General features: G+C 48.0%; 1 protein-coding gene across 10 annotated transcripts in view; it reads left to right on the forward strand.

Moving 5' to 3' along the window:
* Positions 1 to 19,584, forward strand: part of BCAS3 (BCAS3 microtubule associated cell migration factor) — a 297,010-nt gene extending 277,426 nt beyond the window's left edge. For 5 of the 10 annotated variants that reach the window (XM_038157814.1, XM_038157812.1, XM_038157813.1 and 2 more), the window contains one exon: positions 18,640 to 19,584. In XM_038157814.1, the coding sequence (XP_038013742.1) occupies positions 18,640 to 18,663 (24 nt within the window). In that variant the 3' untranslated portion in view covers positions 18,664 to 19,584. Of the gene's footprint in view, positions 1 to 3,892; positions 3,959 to 18,639 lie in introns of all 10 variants that reach the window. The other 5 variants (XM_038157808.1, XM_038157809.1, XM_038157802.1 and 2 more) reach the window with 2 other exon arrangements.
* The last annotated feature ends 2,008 nt before the right edge of the window (positions 19,585 to 21,592 follow it).

The raw sequence follows: 21,592 nt of genomic DNA on the forward strand, positions 1-21,592 counted from the left end.
GGTGTCTGACTGCCCTGGAGACTTGACAGTGTACTATACTGTAAACCAAGAGCTTTGTCAGAGACAGGGCTCTGTATTTTCCTTCCATTTTCACCAAATCCAGCTGATGGCAGCGAGTCCCAGCTTCTTTGGCATAAGATGAGGCTCACGGTCCTGCAGGTGTAAAGACAGAAAGGAGCTGTTTCTAGAGATGCCATCACTGAGTTAATATTCATCCAGAGAGATTTCTCCCAGCCCTTGCTGCAGCCCCGTAAATCTCCCTAATGAGTGTAAGATAGATGCCATCTCAGAGCAGCGATTTTACACAGCAATAATGAGTAACATGAGCACTGACCCAACTCACCCCATCCCACCACCCTCCTCTCCCTGTCATTAACACTCTGCGCTGCCCTGCCTGTCGTGGGATTCTCTCCACCACTAACACACTTTATTCTCAGGATTTGGGCATGTGGTGACTCAGAGCAGCAGAGAAAACCTGGTGATAAGGGGTGAACTCCCGTGCCCTTTCCACTTCCATCCCCTAACAGCTCTTGAGCTGTTCCTCTTTAGCAGACAGACAGAAAAAGTTCTCTCCTGCTCAGATGTACCTGGAGAGCTGCACTCACTGAGGGAGAGGGCTGGAGCTGGCTGCCAGCACCATTCCTCAGCCTGGGGAGCACAGGGAAGGGCTCTCATCTGTCTGCTGCTTAATAAATGGGCAGAGATGTGTGGGGCTGCATTACCCTCACTTCAAAAAAAAAAAGGTGTCTTTGTTGGCTCATAACAAGTAGGAGAGCTTTCACTTCCCCCAAACCACTTATATCGTAACCAAGCTTGGCTGAACTGAATTATCTTTGAAAAAACTCAGTTTTCCTCCTTGGGTTCTCTGCTGCCCACTCACCACAGGGAAATGACAGCAAAGAGTTCAGCAGAAGAGGACTGTTTATTGATAGTTGATTTCTGTCTTGCTGCCTCTTTCAAAACCAGTGTTTATATTTCTGCATTGGACTCAAAATTGCGGAATTTATAATCCATTTAATAATCCTAAAATAACTTCATTTAGTCATGCCTTTATGTTTTGCATGATTTAACCCCTGATTGTGCTCCGTGGATTCTCTTCAGTCCTTAAATAGATTTTGCAGAGATTTAACGAAATTTGCAAAATCTTACTCAAACTTCAGCACAAATTAATGAGTGTTTCCAGCTGGGAATGTGAAGATTTGTGCATGTGCAGTGCTGGGGTCCAATGTGTGGACAAAAACTGGGCAGTAGGGTGGACAGTGAGACTTTGTCAAGTGCTCGACTGGTCCTGACATGCACTTAATGGCAAGAGATAAATAGATTCCTTTAATGCCTTAACTGTTAGGGCATAGCTGACACGTAGGTTTATATAGAAATCAGGGCTGATAGGCTGCAGGGGTGTGCAGGAAGCGTGTGCTCGTGGTGCACAGACCACTCTGGGGAGCTGACATTCCCAGAATCTTGGTTTTGTACCTGCCCCGTTGCATTGCAAAGCAAGGGTGGCAACACTAACCCTGGCCCTGGCTGCTGCAGAGGCAGAAATACCCAAAGGTTGTTCACAGCACAAACATCCAACTGGGGGATGCTGAAAACATCAGGAATAATCTGGCATCTGCAGGAAGGGGGGATTAGATGGGGCTGTTCCACCTCCGACTCCGTGCCAAGGGCTGTCAGACTGAGGGTGGGAGAAGAACCAGGGCTGAAAACAGCCCCCCAAAAATCTCCTTTCCTTGTGGCCTAAATGATAACTCCAGTTGTCCAGCTAGTTGGCTTGATTGGGAAACCAGCTCTTCCCCTTGTTATCCAATTATTCAGATGACCCATGTCTATCTCAAGTGGAGTCTGCTGTACATAAGCTGTCAGCCCAGATACACATTTAATTCCAAGGAAGGCATAAATTGGCAAAGATGCAAAAAAATGTTTTTGCTGTTCCAGTTTCTGTCAAACTCTCACTGAAAAGAAAAAATATGCAAGTCTAGACACAAATGTTAGTGGTCAGTGCCCTCTTTTGCTTGCAAAGCTTTGTTTTCAAGCAGCTACAATATTTACATTTGCAGTGCAGTTCTTAAGTGTGTGCTGGAGCTTCATATTGCATTCCCCCCTGCAAAAAAAAAAAAAAACCACCCTAGGACTGTGATTTATGAAATTCTGCTTCCAGAAGACAAATATCTCTGACAGGATTCCACTCAAACTGGACAGGAAGAAATTGTCAGCTCAGGCTAGAAATCTTTCCCTCCAAAAATACTGTAATTAATAAATCCTCTGCTTCACCTATCCCTTCAGCAAGTTCATTTTTTAAGCTTTCCAGTGTATTTTCACTTCTAGGCTTAATATTTGAAATCAGCCTATAGTAAGGGAACAATAGGTTGTTTTTTGAGATGCATCCTTCTTCCAAAACTCCTGCAAGCCTCCAAGTCAGCTCTCACCCGCGGGAGGCCGGTGACACAGTGAGGTGCACCTCAGAGGAAACTGCCTGGATTCCTTCCAGATTTCATGCACAGACTCACAATGCGCTGAAGGAAGCTCATATGTTGAAGCAAACTCTTTAACCTGATTAATGGGATGTAAGTAAGTGGAGCTAATTAGATGTGCTGCTAGGGAATGGCCTGTAGGAAACCCAGGATTGGAGCTCAGGCACTTTGGGTCCTGCTCCCCAGCCAAAGCCCAAAGCCTGAGCCTAACTTGGCTCTGGACACCTTTGAGCTTTGCAGAGGGATGGTTTTGGAACCTTCCTGTGAGATTTGGGGGCTGGAAAAGGGAAGTCACACATTTCCTGGAGTGCCTGGCTGAGGTGGGAAGCAAAGGGAGGAGAGCAAGGTGGCTCCTGTTCAAGGACCATCCTTCCTGGGGTTTTTTCCAGAGAAGAAAATCTTTGTGCTCACAAGCTTTATTCAAAGATCAGCAGCCACATGGACATTGATGTACGTGTACATTTAGTTTCAGGAGTAGGATTAGCCCTTTATAGAGTTAGAGCTTTCAGTGGTACCTTCCCCTCCCTCTCTCCTGCCTTCCCTCCCTTCTTTCCTTTCTTCCTTCTTTCCTCTTTAATTTTTTCTAGGACAGTTTTCCCCTTCTCTCTCCTCACCTGTGTTTTATCCTCACTCAGACATGGGCTGTAGATACACAGAGCAAATTATTTTCCCCCTGAAGAGCATTTCTGCCAGGAGATTTCTGCATAGGTTCAGTGCAAAACCAGCTTGGGCAGCAAACCCGCTGGTGGATCAAATGACATCGATGCTAAAAGCAGCCTTTGAACTTTCAGAATATTCATCCCAGGGTCAGAGATTAAATTACCCCCTCCAATAAGTCTGGGAGCTCCGTGCAGTTCTTCCTGCAAAAGGTTGATTTGGATGGGCCTGGTTGAAAAGAAAGGAAAATTCAGGCTCCTTAGGAGCCACCATTTTGGAAGTGCTGGATGAGAGGAGCATTGGCCTTGCACACATTTTGGGATTTCAGGCACTTGAGTGTGGGTTTTTTGCTCTCTCCTGTCCAAGGGTGTCCCTGAGCAGCCCCATCCCACAGCCCTGGGCAGGCCCAACAAGGGCATTTTTAATTTCCCAGTCATTTTCCATGTCTCCAAATCCAATCTTGCCACCAGCCCTGGGAGGTTTTACTGGAATTTCTTCCAGGTCATACATTATTTAAGGGGGAGGGGGTGTGAATGCTGATCCCATGAATATTTCTGATGTGAGTTCAGGTTCATTGCTGTTTGTAGAAAAATTCTAAGGGAGCACTGATGCCACAAGACCGCTCTGACTTTCTGCCATTTGATAACAATCTTGATCAGCTGCATTTGCTTATTATCAACTGTGGTGTGGGGAGATTCCTTTTCTTTTTCTTCTTATTAAATCAAGGCCTTTTTTATTTAAGAAATATTTTATTTTTGATACAGACACAGCCGGTGAAGTAGCAGTAAAAAACATCACCACAAAGAGGCACATGGCTTTGAAATGTTTTGGTATGTAACATAACTGTATTGCTATCAGGTCTTAACTTTTGCACAAAGAGTATTTTCCCTTGTTCTAAAAGCAAACCCTCTCTCAGCTTTCCAAGGGCCACATACCTAACGTGGCCATAGGGGGACAAACCAAAAAATATCAAAGTGTCTCAAGTCATTTCACAAATAACATTGTTCTGTTGCTCTCCTTAAATGAACAAGAGTTTCTTTGATTTTTTTTTTTTAAGTCAAATTTAGGATTCTGCTGTTCAGAGCAGAGAGGTCACAAGGCCCTAATGTATTTAGCATTGACTGCCCTCTCTTGTAGTGCGTCTATTAGTCAGTAATTTGATTTGTACCTATTCATTTGCAGTCCCTGCAGGAGCTCTGAGCTGGCCCCAAGTATAATTGGTGCTGTCTCTATTTTTACATCATTAGATTAGCCCCGACTCCTGGCCACTTGTTGTCTGCGCTTGTCTGTCCATTTATACAACCTAATGTAACACAAAATTCATTACTGATCACATTACTTTCAACTCTGAAGCCAGCTTTGTGATAAACATTTTGTTAACCCTTCCCTGCCAGCACACAGACCTGGGGGATAAATGCACTTTCCCCTCGGCAGGAAGAATCAATATCATAATAAAACAAAGTGCAGTCACATTCCTGGATTTGTCATTCCTCCCGGAGAAAGAAATGGGGAGGAACATATAGGAGATGACTAAATGGTGTCTGCATCCAGGCATCTCACTCTGCTCCATAAGAAATGAGCTCAGCAGTGTCCTTTCCACTGGAATATAAAGAAGTGACACAAGATAGGGCCAGGACTCAATTTAAAACTTAATTTCTTACTCATTGTTCTGCAAGTGTTTTAGCTCTTCTGGTCAGGCTGTAATCAGGTTATGACATTATTGGAACTGGACATTTTTCTTCCAGTGCTTTGTCTCAAAAGCAGTGAACAGAGACACAGTTCCCTTTTTGCCTTGGAGATTTGCTGCTGTGTTGGGTTTTTTGTTTGCTTGGGGTTGTGGTTTTTCCTCCTAATGATTAAGCAAATTAACTGCAGCACTCCAGAATTTCACAGGAAAATTCAAAGCTCTGTCCTCTCTAGCTTGCCTTTGCTCACATTTAATTGTCTGCTGAGTCCTTCCTAAAGCATGAAGCTTTTTTGCATCCCTGAGGCTTCTGCTGGTGGTTCCAGGGGCAGCAAGAGGAGAGCCATGGTAGGTATTCCACCAGGGCTGAGCATCCTCCCAGCTCTGCTTGCAGCATCCTGCCCACGAGGTGATTCCTGCTACCCAAATATGTTTTGGTGCACGCAAAAGCTGTTGGGTTTTTCACAAGTTTTCTAAATTCATTTTCTGTTTGCACAGCTTGGCTTGGAAATCTGTTATTTTGGGTTTTCTAAATATTTAGAAATATTTCTCAGTGTTTATTAAATCTTCCCTTTAAAAGTCTGAGGCCTGAATTCTGCCCCACACCGAGCGGTCCCACACTGGGAAGGGGGCAGGAGACAACGGGATTTTTCCGTCTGTAATTCCTATAATTACCTTGTCATTCCTTTTAGGAGTCTTTCTATGGTGTTTTTGTGTAGGATATGACTTATGGCAAGCATATCTCTCTCAGTAAGTATAAGAGCCCTCGGGTCCCAGCATTTGAACCAGGACTGGTATTTTTACAGCTGTTTTGTGAGCCAAAACCTCTTGCAGCTGCTGAGGTGGTGGCAGAATAAAGACAAGACAGTTCCTGTCCCTCCTCCCAAGCCCAGCAGCCCCAGAGAGCCGTTGAGTATTTGCTGATTTTTGGGATGTGCAGCACAGCCCATCACAGAGCTCTCATAAACATTGCATTGCCCTCTCCAGGGGAGATGGGAGAGGAGGCTGTGGAATGGAAACCCATTTGTGCAATAAATTGTTAAGCAGTCAAACTGTTAAATGAACACTTATTAGAGAGGTAGGATGAAGTATGAGCCACCAAACAGCAAGATGCACATTAACACAGCAAACCCTCTGCAGTAAATGGGAAGTCAGGAGCCAAGGCAATGCAAACGTTGCAGTGTGAGCCAACCCTGTGGCCCTGCAGCCTCCAGTTCCCTCAGCCCCTCTTCCAGCACAAGATCTGCTCCTGGTGCTTTGGCACAGCAGGCACAGCTCCTTTGGGGAGCTCCAAAGTGCCACCTCTGCCAGCTCCAGGTGCTTCTCCCTTGGCATGCTGGGTCATTCCTGTCACTGTGTTGTGGCCTGCAGCTGTGCCCTCACCTCCCATCACCCTGCACCTTTCTCTAACAGAATACCACACCAAGAGTCACCTGATTTTCCCAGTAATCCTGCCCTGTTCTCCGTGCTGGAGTCTGAGAGCATCAGGACTTGCTGGGCAGTGGTGGCGTTGGATGTTTGATGTTCACAGCGTGCCCCAGGGGATATGGGCAGGCAGAAAGAGAGGGCCAGGGAAAATGAGAAACAAAGCCCAAGGGATTTCTTTGGGGGGGGATCTCAGTGATCAGTGGAGACTCCCTGGAGCATCCCTATGGGATCAGCTCTGGTGGCTGCCCCCGGAGGAAGGAGGGTTGTGGCCAGGTCCCTGGCAATGCTGGGAACACTTAGTCCTCCTTGAAGTATATATCCTAATTTGTGGTATGAAAAGATTAGCTTTCCTTCCATTCCTAGCCTGCTGTCTCCCCACCATGGATAATATATAAAACAGTAGACTTTTATTCATTAACATTTATGGGAAAATGTTAATATTAAACTGTAAGTGAAAAGCCCCATCTTATTGAATTCTTCTGCTGTGTTATTGGGAGCCTAATTTCATTTTGCATTTAAATAAAAACCAGATGACGTTCAGGACGGTCAGGCAAGCATTCTGTAAGTGAGAATTTATCTTCCAATCTGGGTAAACAATGTCTCATCATTTAACAGTTATTATAAATAATGGGGTTTTAAGCACTTTGCTGGGAGTTCATATTGGCTCCACACGGGTTGCACTAAGGGAGAGAGAATTTCAGTGACATCTTCCAGGCATCCGGTGAGGAGGAATCATATCCTGAGCTCTCTTCTCAAGCTGCACTTTTCATCCTCCTCTGGTTGTTATTGCTCAATATTGTGTGCACCATCCACTGAGAAAAAAAATAACCAAGAGGAAGGAAAATGACAAATTGGTTGGAAGCATTTTGAAAATGAAGAAACCCTGTTTGAAGCTTCCCCATAAAAGGGGAATGTGTTCAGCCCCCTGCAGATGTTCGTGCAGGTAGCTGAGCCTCCAAAAGGGAGATTCTTTCAGTAAAAATGGAGCTGTGGGAAAGTTGTGCATTCACAGAGGGTGAAAAAAGATGTTGAGGCAAAACACAAAGACAGAAAAATCATAAAGCAGCTGCTTTTTTCTGTGTTTCTGCTGGTGCCCTCTGAAATGACATCACTGGTGGTTTTATGCTTGGGAACACGTGAGGTAGCTTATAAAAAGAGTAAAAAGTGCTAAAATAGTAAATAGCTTTTCCCCCACTCGTGTTGCTTCTATTCTGCTTTTCAGTGCTGTCCTTTCACTGAGGGGCAGCACTTGGTGCTCTCTGGCTTTGCTCCTCAGACCCTTCCAAGGCATTTCCCACCACAGGCAGGAGCAGCTTCCCTTCCATCTGTCCTGCATCCTGGGGAGGGGGAATTAGCTTTCCATGCAGGCAGGGGGTGAATTTTAGGAGCAGCTATCTGCTGTTGTGGCAAGATCCTGAATTTGGGAGCTGCTGATGCTGGCTGGGGGCGTGTCACCTCCCTGAGCCCACCTCAGGACATGAACTGCCTGCTGCCTTTTCTGTGTGACCCCTTTCATATCATTTTCCAAAAAGACCCCCACAGCTGAAACACCATCTTCTTTTATCTGTTTATTTACTTCTTTGGGATATTTATTTGTTGTTCCCTTGGTCAGTGACTTTCTCAGTAAGTGCCCAACCCGTGAACTCTGTGTTTACAACAAAACTTGATGGTGTTGTGAAAGACAAAGGGTCAGTATCGCTTCTCTGACCCTTTCCAAGGATGTTTTTTGTGGGAAGGCTGCAGGCAGGACCTGCCCTGCTGCTTCTGCTCCAGCTCAGTGGCGTAACAGGGGATCCAGGAGCCAGAGGGGCTGGGGATGGAGAGCCCTGCTTGGGGTGGGTGGCGTGGAAATGGTGACATTTTCCTAAAAAGATTCCACTGCCCCGTGTTGTGGAGGATGCTTGGACATGTTGCTGTGCTGGAATTCTCCTCAGGCAGAGCACAGCACTCCCGTGGATGGCTTCTCCCATCTATTCCCCCATGCCACAGCTATTCCTGCTGGGTGCTCCCACCTCGTCAGGTAGAAATGACATTTGGAAGCAGAAATCAAGAGACAAATCAACCTTGCAGCCTTCTTCCCTCACCTGCAGCCATAGGGGCAGCAGTGGGAGGTGAATTGTGCAGGGACGGATCCCTAATGTGAAATTTGGGGTGCTTTTTGTCCTCCACTCAGGGCTACTTTTATCCACACCCTCTGGGAAAAAGTCTTTTTATTAGATCATGCCAGGACTGTGTTGTCTCTTTGGTTAATCTGTTGGAAATGTGGCTGGTCACCCACCCAAAGGTGAGCAGGAGCAGTTATGTGAGCTTCACTGCCAGGTGCCTAAATACAAGGCAGAATCATGATTTAAATTGCTTTTTCTGGGGGATGTGAGCAGAGGAATGCCTTGGTTTGCCATTAGGTCTTTCAGATTTCACACAGTTACCTTCCACCAGCTCCTCCACCAGCTGCAGCTCATCCACACATTTGTAAGAGTGCAGCTACAAAGATGGAGTGTAATAGAATCAATGCTTGGAACAATTTTTAAAATATGACTTTCAAAAAGCAAAAACGTTGAATTTACTATTTCCAGCTGCCTTCTGGCTTCAGGAGCACAAATGTGAATTGCTGTTCAACAGCTCTGTTAACAAAGGGGCAAATTAAGCTTTGAATGCCATTTTTATCAAGGCTCTTTCATATTTATGTCTAAGATCAGAATTTGGAGCTATGTAAATAAGAGAGATTATATATATATATTATTTTATTTTATGTATATATGTAATTTTATATATTTATATATTTTAATATAAATATTTTAATATATACATATAATTTTAGATAGATAGATAGATAGATAGATAGATAAGATTGAGAGCCCCAAGCAGCCCTGCAAGAGAGAGAGCCCACAAAACTGGGCTGGTGTTTTTCCAGGCTGGGTTAGCACTCAGTCAAGGTGGAGCTGTGATTTTAAGGGAATGGCTGCAAGCTCTGAGTGCTTTGTAAAATTAGGGCTGTGTTTACAAAGCTGGTCTGCTTGAAGCAGCCATGTCAACATCATCTTTTTTTAAAATTGAGTGAATAGACTAAATAAATTGCATTCAGAGCTGGGCTGGTTTGGATGGGTTTGGAGCTCCTCAGTGACACCGAGCTGCTGCCAGGGAAGTGGGAGGAGGAGGCTGGTCCTGAACTCCACCTGAGCTCTCCCAGCTCAAGAAAGAGCCTTGAACTGTTTAGATGAGCAGCCGGGGCTGAGGCTGTGGTGACATCATTTCGTGAGCTTCAACAAAACTCTGCTGATTTGGACCAGCTGAGCATCTGCTCCCCCCCCAAAACTTTTTAACTTTTCCTTTGAATCAAACCCAAATTCCAGTCTGGTCTAGCTTCCTCCTCAGCATCAATCTGCACCAGGGGAGCAGCCCAGAGCCTCTCACTGGCCCAAAAGGCCACTTTGTGTCAGAAGCACTAGAAGTTGTGCCAGAATGGCTTTGCTTTGTAATCTTATACTTTTGAAATCAGCTCAGTGCATGTGTGTCAGAGCACAGAGAGCACATGTGGGAGATGCACAGAGGCACTCTGAGCACTGAGTCCACCCCAGGGCTCTCTTCCTGCCTTTAAAGAGGCCAGTTGCTGAGGTGGCATCACAGAGAGGAGAGAATTAGGTCTTAGATGGGAAAGGAACTGAAATTTGGAGGATCAGGTGTGAAACTCTCATGCAGAGTGTCAGCAGCCACTGCTCAGACCCCGAGGTCATCACCAGGTCTGTGGCTTTGAACCTTCAGGCAGCTTTTCCTTACCCAGCTTTTTGCTGGAACTGTTTGGCTGAGCCCAGGGAGGAGGAAGAGGAGGAGGAGGGACCCCCAGCACTCCCTGAGGGCTCCTGGCCATCCCATCCCTGTCTTTACCTCTGGGACACAATCCGTGTCCTGAGGCTCGAGTGGCTCCAGCTCTGGAGGGAAGGGGGATGCTCAGATCCACACCTGCTCTGGAGAGGAGATGTTCCAGGAGCAGGAGCACTGCCTGCAGCATTTCTGAGCAATATCCCCAGAGTTCAGTGGGTGCAGGACGTGGTAGGTGTCATAAACATGCATTTTACTTGGGATTTGTAATTTCCTTCGTGGAGTAGAGGCCGACAGAGGGGTCAGTGTTGAGCAATCCAAGGCACTCCCATAACCCTGGGAAGGAGAGACCAAACCCAGGAATTTTAATACAGTGTTTTCTCTGCAAATGCTTTTGGTCTGATATACACAGATGTGCTGCTTGCGTAACCAAAGATGCAAGATAGTTCTGCCTAAATGCATTAAAAACTTGTCCACACTTGCTGGCTGGCACAGGAAATCATGTATTCCACATAGGATATCTTACAGGAATTTGGAGTAGCAGCACAGTGAAACTTTCAGGATGGGGTAAGAGAGAATTCCTTTAGAACCAAGCACTGCTGTATATTCATTCAAAAACCTCATCTGTAAATCTTGCACAAGGAGCTGTGGGCTTGCAGGATGTGATGGGCTTACAGAAATTGTTTTCTATTTGGCTGTCATAGCTTTTGAGATTTCACATGCTGGCTGAAATGGGCAACTCATCCTTCTGAAGAGCCATTTATGTAGGAAAACATCCTAAACCTCTTTACAAAAACATACAGCTCTAGGAAACTTGAGATTATTTTTTAAAAGCACTGGAAGTCATTGTGAAAGTGCCTATCTTGAAGAATAGTGTCCCTCTAAATACCAATCCTTTATCTGGTGCACTTTTAACCTTCCATAAAATGCTCAGAGTCAAGTCTGGCCAGATGCCAGAGTCTTGGGTCTCCTACTCCATGGGCTTGAGTCATGTGGAGCTTTCTGGGTGCTCTTTTTAAAGAAGTGAACAACCTGTTTAGAAGTTCATGCAGGAAGATGTTTTGTCCTTTTCTCACCCATCTCTTTGTGCCTGAAGCAGACCCAGACATTCCTGTACGCTCAGGTGTCCTCCCCGTTTTGCAAGTGTTAAATTGTTTGGCATCCCTGCAGTGAAATCAGGCACCAGAAACGAGATTTGGGGTCTCAGAGGGACTCTGATGTTCACGAGGCTCTGTCTCCATTCCCCTGGATCACTCCTTCCTCCTGCACCTTGCTGGATCCTGCCACCTTTGTTCCAGGATGCCAGGTTTCATCTGCAAGTGCATGGCGTGAGCCAGCTCTGTGTGGATTCAGCACTGGAGTTATTGTAAGGCACTTTGACAGCAACTAATATTTTACATAGGCCACTGAATCCTGATTTCACAGAAGTTGCTCAGGCAGTGTTTCCCAGTCTTCTTTACTTGCAAATTTAATGGAGGTGCTTGTGTGGCATCTCAACATCTTTCAGGTTGTGACAGGACGAGACAGTTTTAACACAGGAATTGATTTTCAATGCTCAGATGCCATGGTTTGGTTGTTTTTTGTTTTTATTTCCTCATTTGAAAAGAGTTTAAAATCTCTTTCGTGAAACTGCTGAGTTTATAAAAAAGGAAAAAGAAACATTTCTGAGGAGCAGGTGTGTCGGGCAGACACCCAGAGCGTGGCAGGAAGGCAGTCCCACTGTGCTGAGTGCAGGTGAACAAGGCTTGGGGCAGAGAGCAGCTTTAACTGACTTTTCAGCATTATCATAATCAGCTGAAATTGTAATCATAGCAATATATAAAGCTGGGAACTGACTTTTTGCCTGTGCTCCCTCTGGAAAGGAGCAACACACATTTGCCCAGGAATTTCAGCCATCTCAAATCGAAACCAACTTGGAAAAATTGAGATTTTTAATGAGGACTCAGTGCTTTCGTTTCACTGCAGTTGAATATTAAGGATTTTTGTTCATCCAAATCCCCCAAAAGCACAGGTTCCCCTGGGGGTGCAGTGCCCCCCTGTGCCCTCCCTGCCAGCAGATCCCCAGAGCTGCCAGCAGGGCTGGAGCCCCTCGCTCCGAGCAGCAGCCAAGGGTGCTGGAGATGGATTATAATTAGAGCTCCCTCGTTAGCATAATTGCATTTCATAAAATAAATAAAAAAAGGGAAATACTCAAGAAAAACCTCCAAGTGCAGCAGCAGCAACGTAATTGATGTAATTCCCCAGTGCTCTGATATTTCCTCATCCCAGTGTGGTTTCCCACCTCGCATCAGCTCTTGAGCTCTTCTCCACCCTGTGTGTCCCAGCAGCAGCTCCAGCTGCCCTGGGCACAGTGATGATGCTCGGAGTGAATGTTTCCTGCAGAAACGGTGCCAGAAGCACCCAGCAGAGTTTGGGATGTTGTCTGAATCCTGAAAGATGGAGCCTTCCGTGTCCAAGTGCCGGTGGGAGCTCCTGGGGGGAGCACACCCCGCTCCCTTCAGCAGCAATCAGGGAAATTAAAATGTTTAACTCACCCATTCACTGGGGAGCGTTGTGTAAATTACAAACAGTTTAAGAGATCCTCAAGACTTCCATTGTGTTAATACAAATTGCCTTTTAGCGTTGCCTTTAAATAGGGCCCTTTTGAGTGAGAATCCAGATGGCAGAAGCTCCATAATTATTATTCATTACAGTTAATAAATAACACTCGGGAAGCCCCAGTCAGTTCTGCAAGTCCCCTATGATGGGCATTGTGTAAATGTAAGGGTGAAAAAACAGTCCTTGCCACAGAATCTGTCAGGATTTCAGTCAGAGACAAGGAGCTATGAAGGGCCCTTATGTGTGCCTGCCCCAGATCCTGGACCAGGCCGGCATTCCCAGAGCTCCTCCACGGGGAATCTCCTCCAGAAGGAGAGGGAATTGTCTGATTTCAAAAAGAGGCTTGAATTTTTGCCTTTTAGCTGTTTATTCAGAAGCCCCCGTGGACGGGGAGAGGTGGGTTTGGTGAGCAGCACCTTGTGTCTCTCCCCCAGCCCTGGAAAATTCCTGTCCCTCATCCTCATTTCGGGAAGGGGCCGAGCACATTCCCGCCTTCGTGGCCTCCTTGGTGCACGGCAGAGCCTGAAAAGTTCTCCAGAATAATTGCTGTGAATGACAGAAATGAAATCGAGGAGATTCGAGCTCTGCTGGCCATTACCCCACTTCCTGCATTCCTACTTGTTAATTGTCTAATTCCTAACGAGTCTTGGGGCGGCTGATAGACTTTCTGATGCGTGCTCACTCCGACGCTTCCTTCCCTCCCCTCCCTGGCCTCATCCCTCGCCAGAGACCTTGTTCCTTTAAAAAATGCCATCCTTAAAAATCAGAAATACTCAGCCCAGCAAAAGGAAAAGGGAACTTGACATTAGTTGAGCTTGAAAGGCTTGGTGCTGTGAAAAGTGACTGACGTGTGAAAAGAGGCTACAATTAGTTCTTTCCCCGAGCACTCTCCCATTCAGTGCAGGGTCACTCCTTCAGCGAGCTGCAGCTTTGAGGGTAATGTGTTGTGACAGTTTGAGATGATGAAGAATAATTCTTGTATTCAGAGTTGCTGCCGCTTCCCCGCTGCCCTGACACATCAGGCTGCTGTCATTGTATCACTTATCCCGGGCAGCCCCTCCGTAGGTAAGAGGAAAGGGTCAGCTCTTCCAGCAAATGATTTGGGAGGTTTTGAAACTGTGCTTAAAGAGGGGAAGGCAAACAGAGAGAAAGGAAAAACCATTAGAAGAAATAATAATGCACTGGAGAGGAGATTTTTGAGTGGACATAAAGGAGATACCAGGGCTTCGAGTGGACCACTACAGGAGAGCACGGCTAAGAAAGGCAGCATAATTTATGAGTGTTCCGGGCAAAAGAGGGCTATATAGATTTTCTCCAGGCATTGAATTAATGTGCCCTATAAAATGGTTTCACATTTAGGCTTGGCAGGGCTTTGTACCTTGGATTTGATGGGGTCCTTTGACAGTTGCTGGAGCTTTCTGGAGCGGAGGGTGCAGCTGGACCTCGAGCGGCACCGCTCTCCCCGGCCTGCAGACCCCAGGCTGTCCCCAGAGCAGCTCCTTCTCCTCTTCCTCCTCCTCCTCTTCCTCCTCCCTCCACCTCGGCAGCCAGCTGAGGAGAGCAGCGTGGCTGGGGCAGAGGAGCAAGGGGCAGACTGGCTGCAGCGTGACAGTCGGGAATATCGGCACAAAGAAATTATTCCTGCTAGGTTTCCTTGCCAGTTCCTCATGGAACACCCCCCACGCTGCAGGGCAGCCCCACTGGCAGCCATGCCAGGCAGGGAGCAGCCAACATCTGCTCCCAGCTCCTCTGATGCCCCGTTGCTGTCCCAGCGTCCCTGTGCTGTGAGAGGGGATGGCTGCCCTGGCCTGGACCAAGGACTCAGGATGGCCACTTGCCATCCCACACCAGCAGCCACGAGGATTTTCACTGCTGCTGCTGCCTCCAGCTCGGTGGAAAATGTGTGTGTGCCCTGAAAATCCTGTTTCTCTGGGACCCTGGGTGATGCCAGCGGTGCCCATTACTGTTACTGTCAAAAGCGCAGGCAGGGCTGTTCCCAGCTCCCCTGAAGTGACTTTCTCCTCATGGCTTCAGCAGATGTTCCAGCTCCTTCACTTTTTTTCCTTTTTTTTTTAGGGCAGGCAGGACTTTGTGAGTCGTTTCCTCCGGGGACACGGGCAGGTTTTAGTATTTACATTTCCAGTATTAGCATTTATTTGTATTTGTGTTTGTTTTTCACGGGCTTCTGAAAGCCTCAGGGAGCCATTTATGGGGCCAAAATAATGCAAGTGCTGGTCTTCTCACAGTATTTCATTTCCTTGATGGTGGAAACGCTACAAGAAGAGCAGGTCTCATGTTATTTTGACCCCATAAATAGCTCCCAGAGGCCCCTTTCTTCCTTCTCCCACCCACTCCCCCCCAAATCAAATATTTAGGTTTCTGCAAAGCCTGACTTCTCAACCCTGGTTATCTTGCTTCAGCAGAAGCAAATTGCAGTTATTACAAAATAGCCAGGGAGTCTATAAGGCCGAATGGGTTTTATATGATGCACAATTTGTTGGCTACTGTACAAGTTCATTAAAGTGTATCATAAGAGGTTGTTTTACTGGTACATTTAAGGAAGTTAATACATCTCGACAGTGTATGCATGGGGGAATGCAGATACAATAACCCTCAGACTTGCTGGGGCCAAGTCCATTCCTGGCGCAACTCCACAGTGAAGGGAATCACTGCCCGGGCAGCCCTGGAGTGCTGCTGCTCCCTGCTCCTGCTGCCCTGGGCTCTCCTGCCACCCACTCCCCTCTTTCCGTGGGGATCCGCTCCTCTTTGGTGTTTTCCCAGCACGGAGGATGTCAGTGGTCTGACTGGTTGTGTGGCGTGCCTTTTTAGCCTGGGAGGTGTTCCGGGTCCTTTTGCTGTCCCATCCCGGGGTGGCTTTAGGTACCTGTCTCTCCTGACACCCAGCAGCCCCACCCTGCAGCTCCTGCTGCACTTGCTTGGTCTGTCCAGATCTCTGAGAAACTGTCCTCGCTCTGTAACAGGAAGGGTGTCCCCATGTCATGGAGCCATTCCCAGTCTTGTCTGTGCTTCCCATGGGAATCTCATTGATGTTCCTCTGCTCTGCCCCGGTCTGCTCTAAGGGCTGGGAGGAAGAATGATAATGTACACTGGATTTTTTTTTTTAATTTACTTTTTATTAATGAAACAGCAATTTGGGGGAAGGCAGGCAGAGGTGCTGCCTGTGGTGCTGGGGTCAGCTGTGTGGGCAGGTGGCCCCTGGTGACCATGTCATGGCTAATTGCCCCCCTCGTGTGACCCAGCCGTGCTGGAGAGCCAGCCAGGGTGAGGGCAAGAGCCCAATTTCCTGAGCACAGCAGAGCTCTCTGTGGCAGCCAAGCACTTTTCCAGGGCTTCCTCGGGTATCAGAATACACTGCTCGTCTGCCTGGCTGGGTAATTAGTTCCAGAGTGAGAGCTGGGCTGTGTGAGAGCACTGGGACTCGTGTTCCATGGGGAATGTGTGCCCAGGGATGGCAGCTTGCATTCGGGAGCTCCCCAGGTTTTAGCCTGACACCCCCTAACCTAGGCTGGGCTGGAAAATCCCCTCCAGTCCCTGCTGAGCCTCTGCCTCTCCTGCCCCCATCTTTGGTCCCTCCCCATCAGGAATTGTCAGGTTTTCCTGCCTGGCAGCTGCAAGGGGAGCTCAGGACAGCTCGGAGCTGTGGGGCACAGCCAGGACAGGACGCCCTCCCTCCCTCCGTCCAGGCCCTGTGCCCACGGCTCTGCATCCCTGATTTCTGCTCCCTGCCTTTTCCCTGGCTGGCATCAGTCTCTGCAGTGCCACCCCCTGGCAGGCCCCCGCAGAGGAGACAGGAGCTGCCAGCTGCAGGAATCCTGCAGACCCCAGGGAAACCCAAATCCCCCCAAATCCCAGCCGGGCAGGGCACAGGGTGCCACAGCAGGCACTGAGGGACAGGCAGGAGCTCAACCCCAGGCACAGAAACAGGAGCCACACAAAACAGAACTCCTCTCTCTGTCCCTCTCCCTCTCTTGCTGGAAACACTTTGCCTGGAAATCAATTTTAGGTGGAAAACAGAGTGGAATCACCCCAGGAGGAGCCACAGCAGGGTTTGGGGGAGCCCAGCACCACTGCCCAGCATCCCCAGCTCTGACGTGGGACCTTTAAGCAAAGCCAGCTGTGTGCTGAGGGAGATGAAAGCCCCAAATCAGACAGGATAAGCACAGTATTAGTGTGGGATACGCCACTCATTTCTGATTTAAATTACTGTTTTTACTTCCTGGACCCATGGGAGAGTAAGGATGTGAGGAAAATGAAGAGGTTTAGACATGGACATTCCTTCACCAGATACTGGCAAGAAATGGTGATGAATGCAGCTGAGGTCATTGCCAGCACTGCTTTCAGGGTGATCAGCTTCCTGCTGATTTGTTTTCCTTGTATCCTGGGCAGATTATCTCCTTACAGGTTACCTCCAGCATGAGGGATTAAATCCCACAGCCCTCGCTGCTAGGTGTGTGCTGGGCTGCTGGCCCTGCAGTGCCCAGGGGCTGAGGGGAGCAGGGCAGTGCCAGAGGATGCTGGGGTGGGATGCTTTAGGTTTTAGGGAAAAGCTGATTTTTTGCTGTTCCCTGTACTTTGTGTATAGCTCTGTCCTTATCACTGCAGGCAAAGTGTTTGCAGGAGGTTAAATATCCCAGGTGAGGCAGTGGAAGTGCAGGAATATTTAGCAGAGAGCAGAGCAGGCACTGCCCCTCCAGCTCCTGAGGCTCCTTTCCACCCCAGACAAGCCTTACATAGAACCAGAGAAAGGTTTGGGTGGGAAGGGGCCTTGAAGCTCATCTCATTCCACCCCATACCATGGGCAGGGACCCCTCCCGCTATCCCAGGCTGCTTCAAGCCCCATCCAACCTGGCCTTGAGGATTTCCAGGGATGGGGCAGCCACAGTTTCTCTGTTCTGGTGTCTCGCCACCCTCACAGGGAACAATTATTTCCAATATCCCATCTAAACTTCTCTTCCAATTTAAAGCCATTCCTCCTTGTCCTGTTACTCTGTGCCCTTATAAAAAATCCTTCTCCAGCTCTCCTGCAGCCCTTCCAGGTCCTCTTTCCCCCTTGGCAGCAGAGGAATTTGCCCAAAACTCCTGTCCCCACCCCTTCCCGACCAAGCCATGCTCAGGGTCTCGCATCACAACTCCCCGGAGTATTTCTTGTCTCCTGTCACCCCGGGGGAGGGTTCCTGTGCCATCCCTGGGGCTCTGCCTCATGTCCCTGCTGCGTGCCACCGCTGAGTGCTGCCAGGGGGATGCTGCACGTGGCCACCGAGTCAACTGCAGGGTTCAAGTGGCTCACGGAGAGGCCACGGCTGGAAACGATACCCTGCACACACAAAAATCCTCCTGTTGGGAGATTAGGGAGCACTGGAGGCTCCTGGAGGTCAGAGAGGGGAGATGGCTGGGTGGGTGTGACCAGGAGAGGGAGAGCCGCAGCCAGGCTGCTTTCTCCTTTGCTTTGGGGCACGGCTGAGGAAAGGGGACATTTTCCTTTTGAGTCGAAAAAGCTGAGTTATTTACGTTCATTTGGGCAGGATAAAGGGCTGTGGAAAGCCCTGGTGTTCCCAAGGTGGGGAATGGCAGTGGTTATGCACTGCTGGTGCACGCTCTGCCAGTGCCCCTTCCCAGCAAGGCCGGGAGGGAAGAATTTCCATCATCTGCAGCCATCCCCTTCATACCCTGCTCAGTTCAGCCCAGTGTGGAACCCTGTCACGTCCTGAGCCAGCAGCCTCGGCCCCAGGGAAGGGCAGCAGGTAATGTCTCCATCTTTGGCTCAGCTGTGAGCCCAGCTGGAGAGAAGTGGAACCAGGAGCTGGCGTTCCTCGGAGCGATGATTCCCAAACCAGCCCGGGAAAGGACGATGAGCAAATGTTAGAGCAATGCAACAACAAAGGGATTTGTCAGTAAAGCATCTGTCTAACGACTCTGGGGCTCTATCCCAAACACTAACCAGGAGCTGCTCTCTCTCCCTTGCAGAGCTTCAGCGAGAGGGAAGCATAGAGACGCTCAGTAACAGCTCGGGCTCCACCAGCGGCAGCATCCCCCGCAACTTCGACGGCTACAGGTCACCCCTGCCGACCAACGAGAACCAGCCCCTGAGCCTGTTCCCCACGGGATTCCCCTAAAGAGCCGCCCGGCAGGGACACATCCAGCCAGGGGAACGAGCCAGCCGCTGAGCCTGTTCCCCACGAGATTCCCCCAAAGAGCCCCCCAGCAGGGACACATCCAGCCGGGGTAAGGAGCTGCCTCTCCCCCAATCAATCCCGCTGTGTCTGTCACCTGCCAGCTCCCGGGATGGTTCTCGTTACCCTGATGAATATTGATGACTCTTAAACCTTCCTGAAGCATCCTCATGAAATCTTGACTCTGTGTTCCTGTGCAATACGAAGAGGCTCCATCTTCAGTCCTGATAGCTCTGCAGCTTCTTTTCTCGCTGTCTTCAGGAAGAGGTTGGGTGAGGAGAAATACTCCGAAGCCATCTTGGGTCAAGCACAAGGTTTCACTACTGTTCTCTGCTTTTTTCGTGCTGAGAGATGAATCTCTGTCAGCCAGAGGAGCTCTCGCCGTTGGTGAAAGTGCCGAGCATTAATGGATGAACTGGAGAGACTGGAAACTGGAGGACTTTCTGTGGACAGGGTTGATGATGTTCTTCCTTCCTCGTCGCCTCTCCTCGCTGCCCTTCTTCCCCTCTGATACTCATCGATGCCAGGAGTATTACAAATGGAAATGTTTCTTTTTGTTCTTTGGAAGAATTCTCTCTCTTGCTCCGATTTTCTTCTAGTCATGTATTTTAGAAATGTACTTAATTGACTAATTGCAGTCACGGATTTCTCATATTTGGTTATAGAAGTTGTTCATTGGAACTCAGATATCTGTCCAGAAGTGCATGTGTCATTGAATAAATCTAAGTTAAACAAGAAACTGCTCGAATGGCAATGTTCATGGAGTGTTACTGGGCTGACTGTGGGCTTTGTGTATCTCCCTGCACCAGACTCTGTGTGTGTTTACTGACTTGAGGGCTTTAATTAAAGCCATCAGTGGCTGTTGTGCAGCCAGTCTAGCATGGTTTTGCCTCCCCATTTCCTTGTCCTCGTGTGCACAGACGGGTTTTTTAAAACAAAGGTCTTTAGGTGGTGTGCCTTGCACCCACTTGGCTCCTCTGAAAACCAACACCCAGCTCCCTGCTCTGGTTGGGGCCCTGCTTCTTCACCCCCTGATTCCAGTGGGACAAGGACCAGGTGCAGGAGGCAGAGGCACCCATTTCCATTTGTCCTGTTGTAGGATCATGGATCAGAAGCTTTGCAGAGCAGCCTGAACCTCTGCACCCTTCTGAACGTGCACAGTCAGAGCTAGCACTGCATAACCCTGCTGATAAAACAGTTCTGGGCTCACACATCATAACCACACACATTCCTACATCTCAGCCAACTTGTGTCTAGAAGCAGAGTGAGATGGGGCTGTCAGCTTATGAAATTTCCTTCCCACTACTTGTTTTTAATAGAAGCTGTTTGAGTCATGGCAGGGAGAGGAAACTATCTAAACCCACAAATCTTACAGCTCCAGCCAGCCACACCAAGGGATGCAGAACCAACCACCCTCTTCCTACTCCATCCCCAAACACCCAGTTCAGTCTTGGGCTTGGTTTGGGTTGGTTTTGGCTTTTTATTTTTTTGCTTTTGACTGTAACACAGCCACTCAGAAGGTTTTGTTTCCTTCAGCCTTGGAAACCGCTAATAAAAAGCGAGAGTTTACAGCAATAATTTCAGCTTCTTGCTTGGTTTTCAGTCAGTCTCTTCTCAAGCAAAAAAAATAACTTCCTTGGGATGAAATCAGAGGAGAGTTTTGCCTCTAAGTAAGTACTTGCAGCTCTGGCCTGCTGGCTATATCTGCTGTAATGTTATGTTCCTTTTGTCTGTAAAATAAAGGCTTGAAGTACAGGGTTGAGGGCAGGACTGGCACCGTGGACAAATGGGACTGCAGGGTCAAGTCAGTCCACACCAGTCAGGGTTTTTAACACAGTTCAAGCCAAGGTCAGCTCCAAAAGTTCAAACAAAATCCAGATTAACACATACAGAAGGGATTGTGTTGTCACCGTGATGCTTGTTTCCTTGCAGGCTTTCCAAGGAGCAGCAGGGAAAGGGACAAAGTTCTCGTGGAGGAAGGAAGGAGGCTCTTCTCCCTCCTGCCTGGGACAGCCTGGCTGCTTCTGGCTGAGCACACAGAGTGGGATAGCACATAACACAGAGTGGTGTCATTGCAAATGTATTTGTTGTTGGCAGGCATTAAATCACTTTTTATAAGTGCTGCAATATGGCCATGTGGAAATTCCCAGTCTGCAAGAAGCTCCTTTGAATCAGGATGTTTTGTTTAAAGTGGGGGGGAAGAGATTCAAAAAAAAAAAAAAAAAAACCTACAAACTGGGGCTGTACCAAAATATTTTCAGTCTGGTTCATTGAAAAGAATGTCCTAAATTCTCCGCTGTTGATAGCCCTGTAGCCAAACTGTTAAGAAAGCCTAGAGCCTAAAAAAAAAATAAAAAATAAGCATTTCCATGAGGTGGCTAATTTAACTTTAATTTGATACTTTCACAGATGACCCAGCAGAATAACCACTGAGTTCCAGCTCTTCTGTGAGCCAGAGAAAACTGAGTGTGCTGCAGTGATGACTGTATAGGATCTGATTCATTGATAACTCCATGAGGTCTGAATTATCATTAACTCCAAGGTCTGCAGGGTCTGATTTAATGATAATTTTATAGGATTTCGTTCAATAATAACTCTGTAGGATCTGATTCATTAGTAACTCGATGCAACACATCCCTGCACTGTGTTCTTCACTCACACCACACTCCTGCTCCCACCCATGGCCCTAAAAGCCCCCATTTCAGCTGGGTGCTGGTTGGTCTCATGCCACACTGCCCTTCCTCCTC

This window comes from Motacilla alba, chromosome 19, assembly GCF_015832195.1.
Source record: "Motacilla alba alba isolate MOTALB_02 chromosome 19, Motacilla_alba_V1.0_pri, whole genome shotgun sequence".
NCBI classification, from domain to species: Eukaryota; Metazoa; Chordata; class Aves; order Passeriformes; family Motacillidae; genus Motacilla; species Motacilla alba.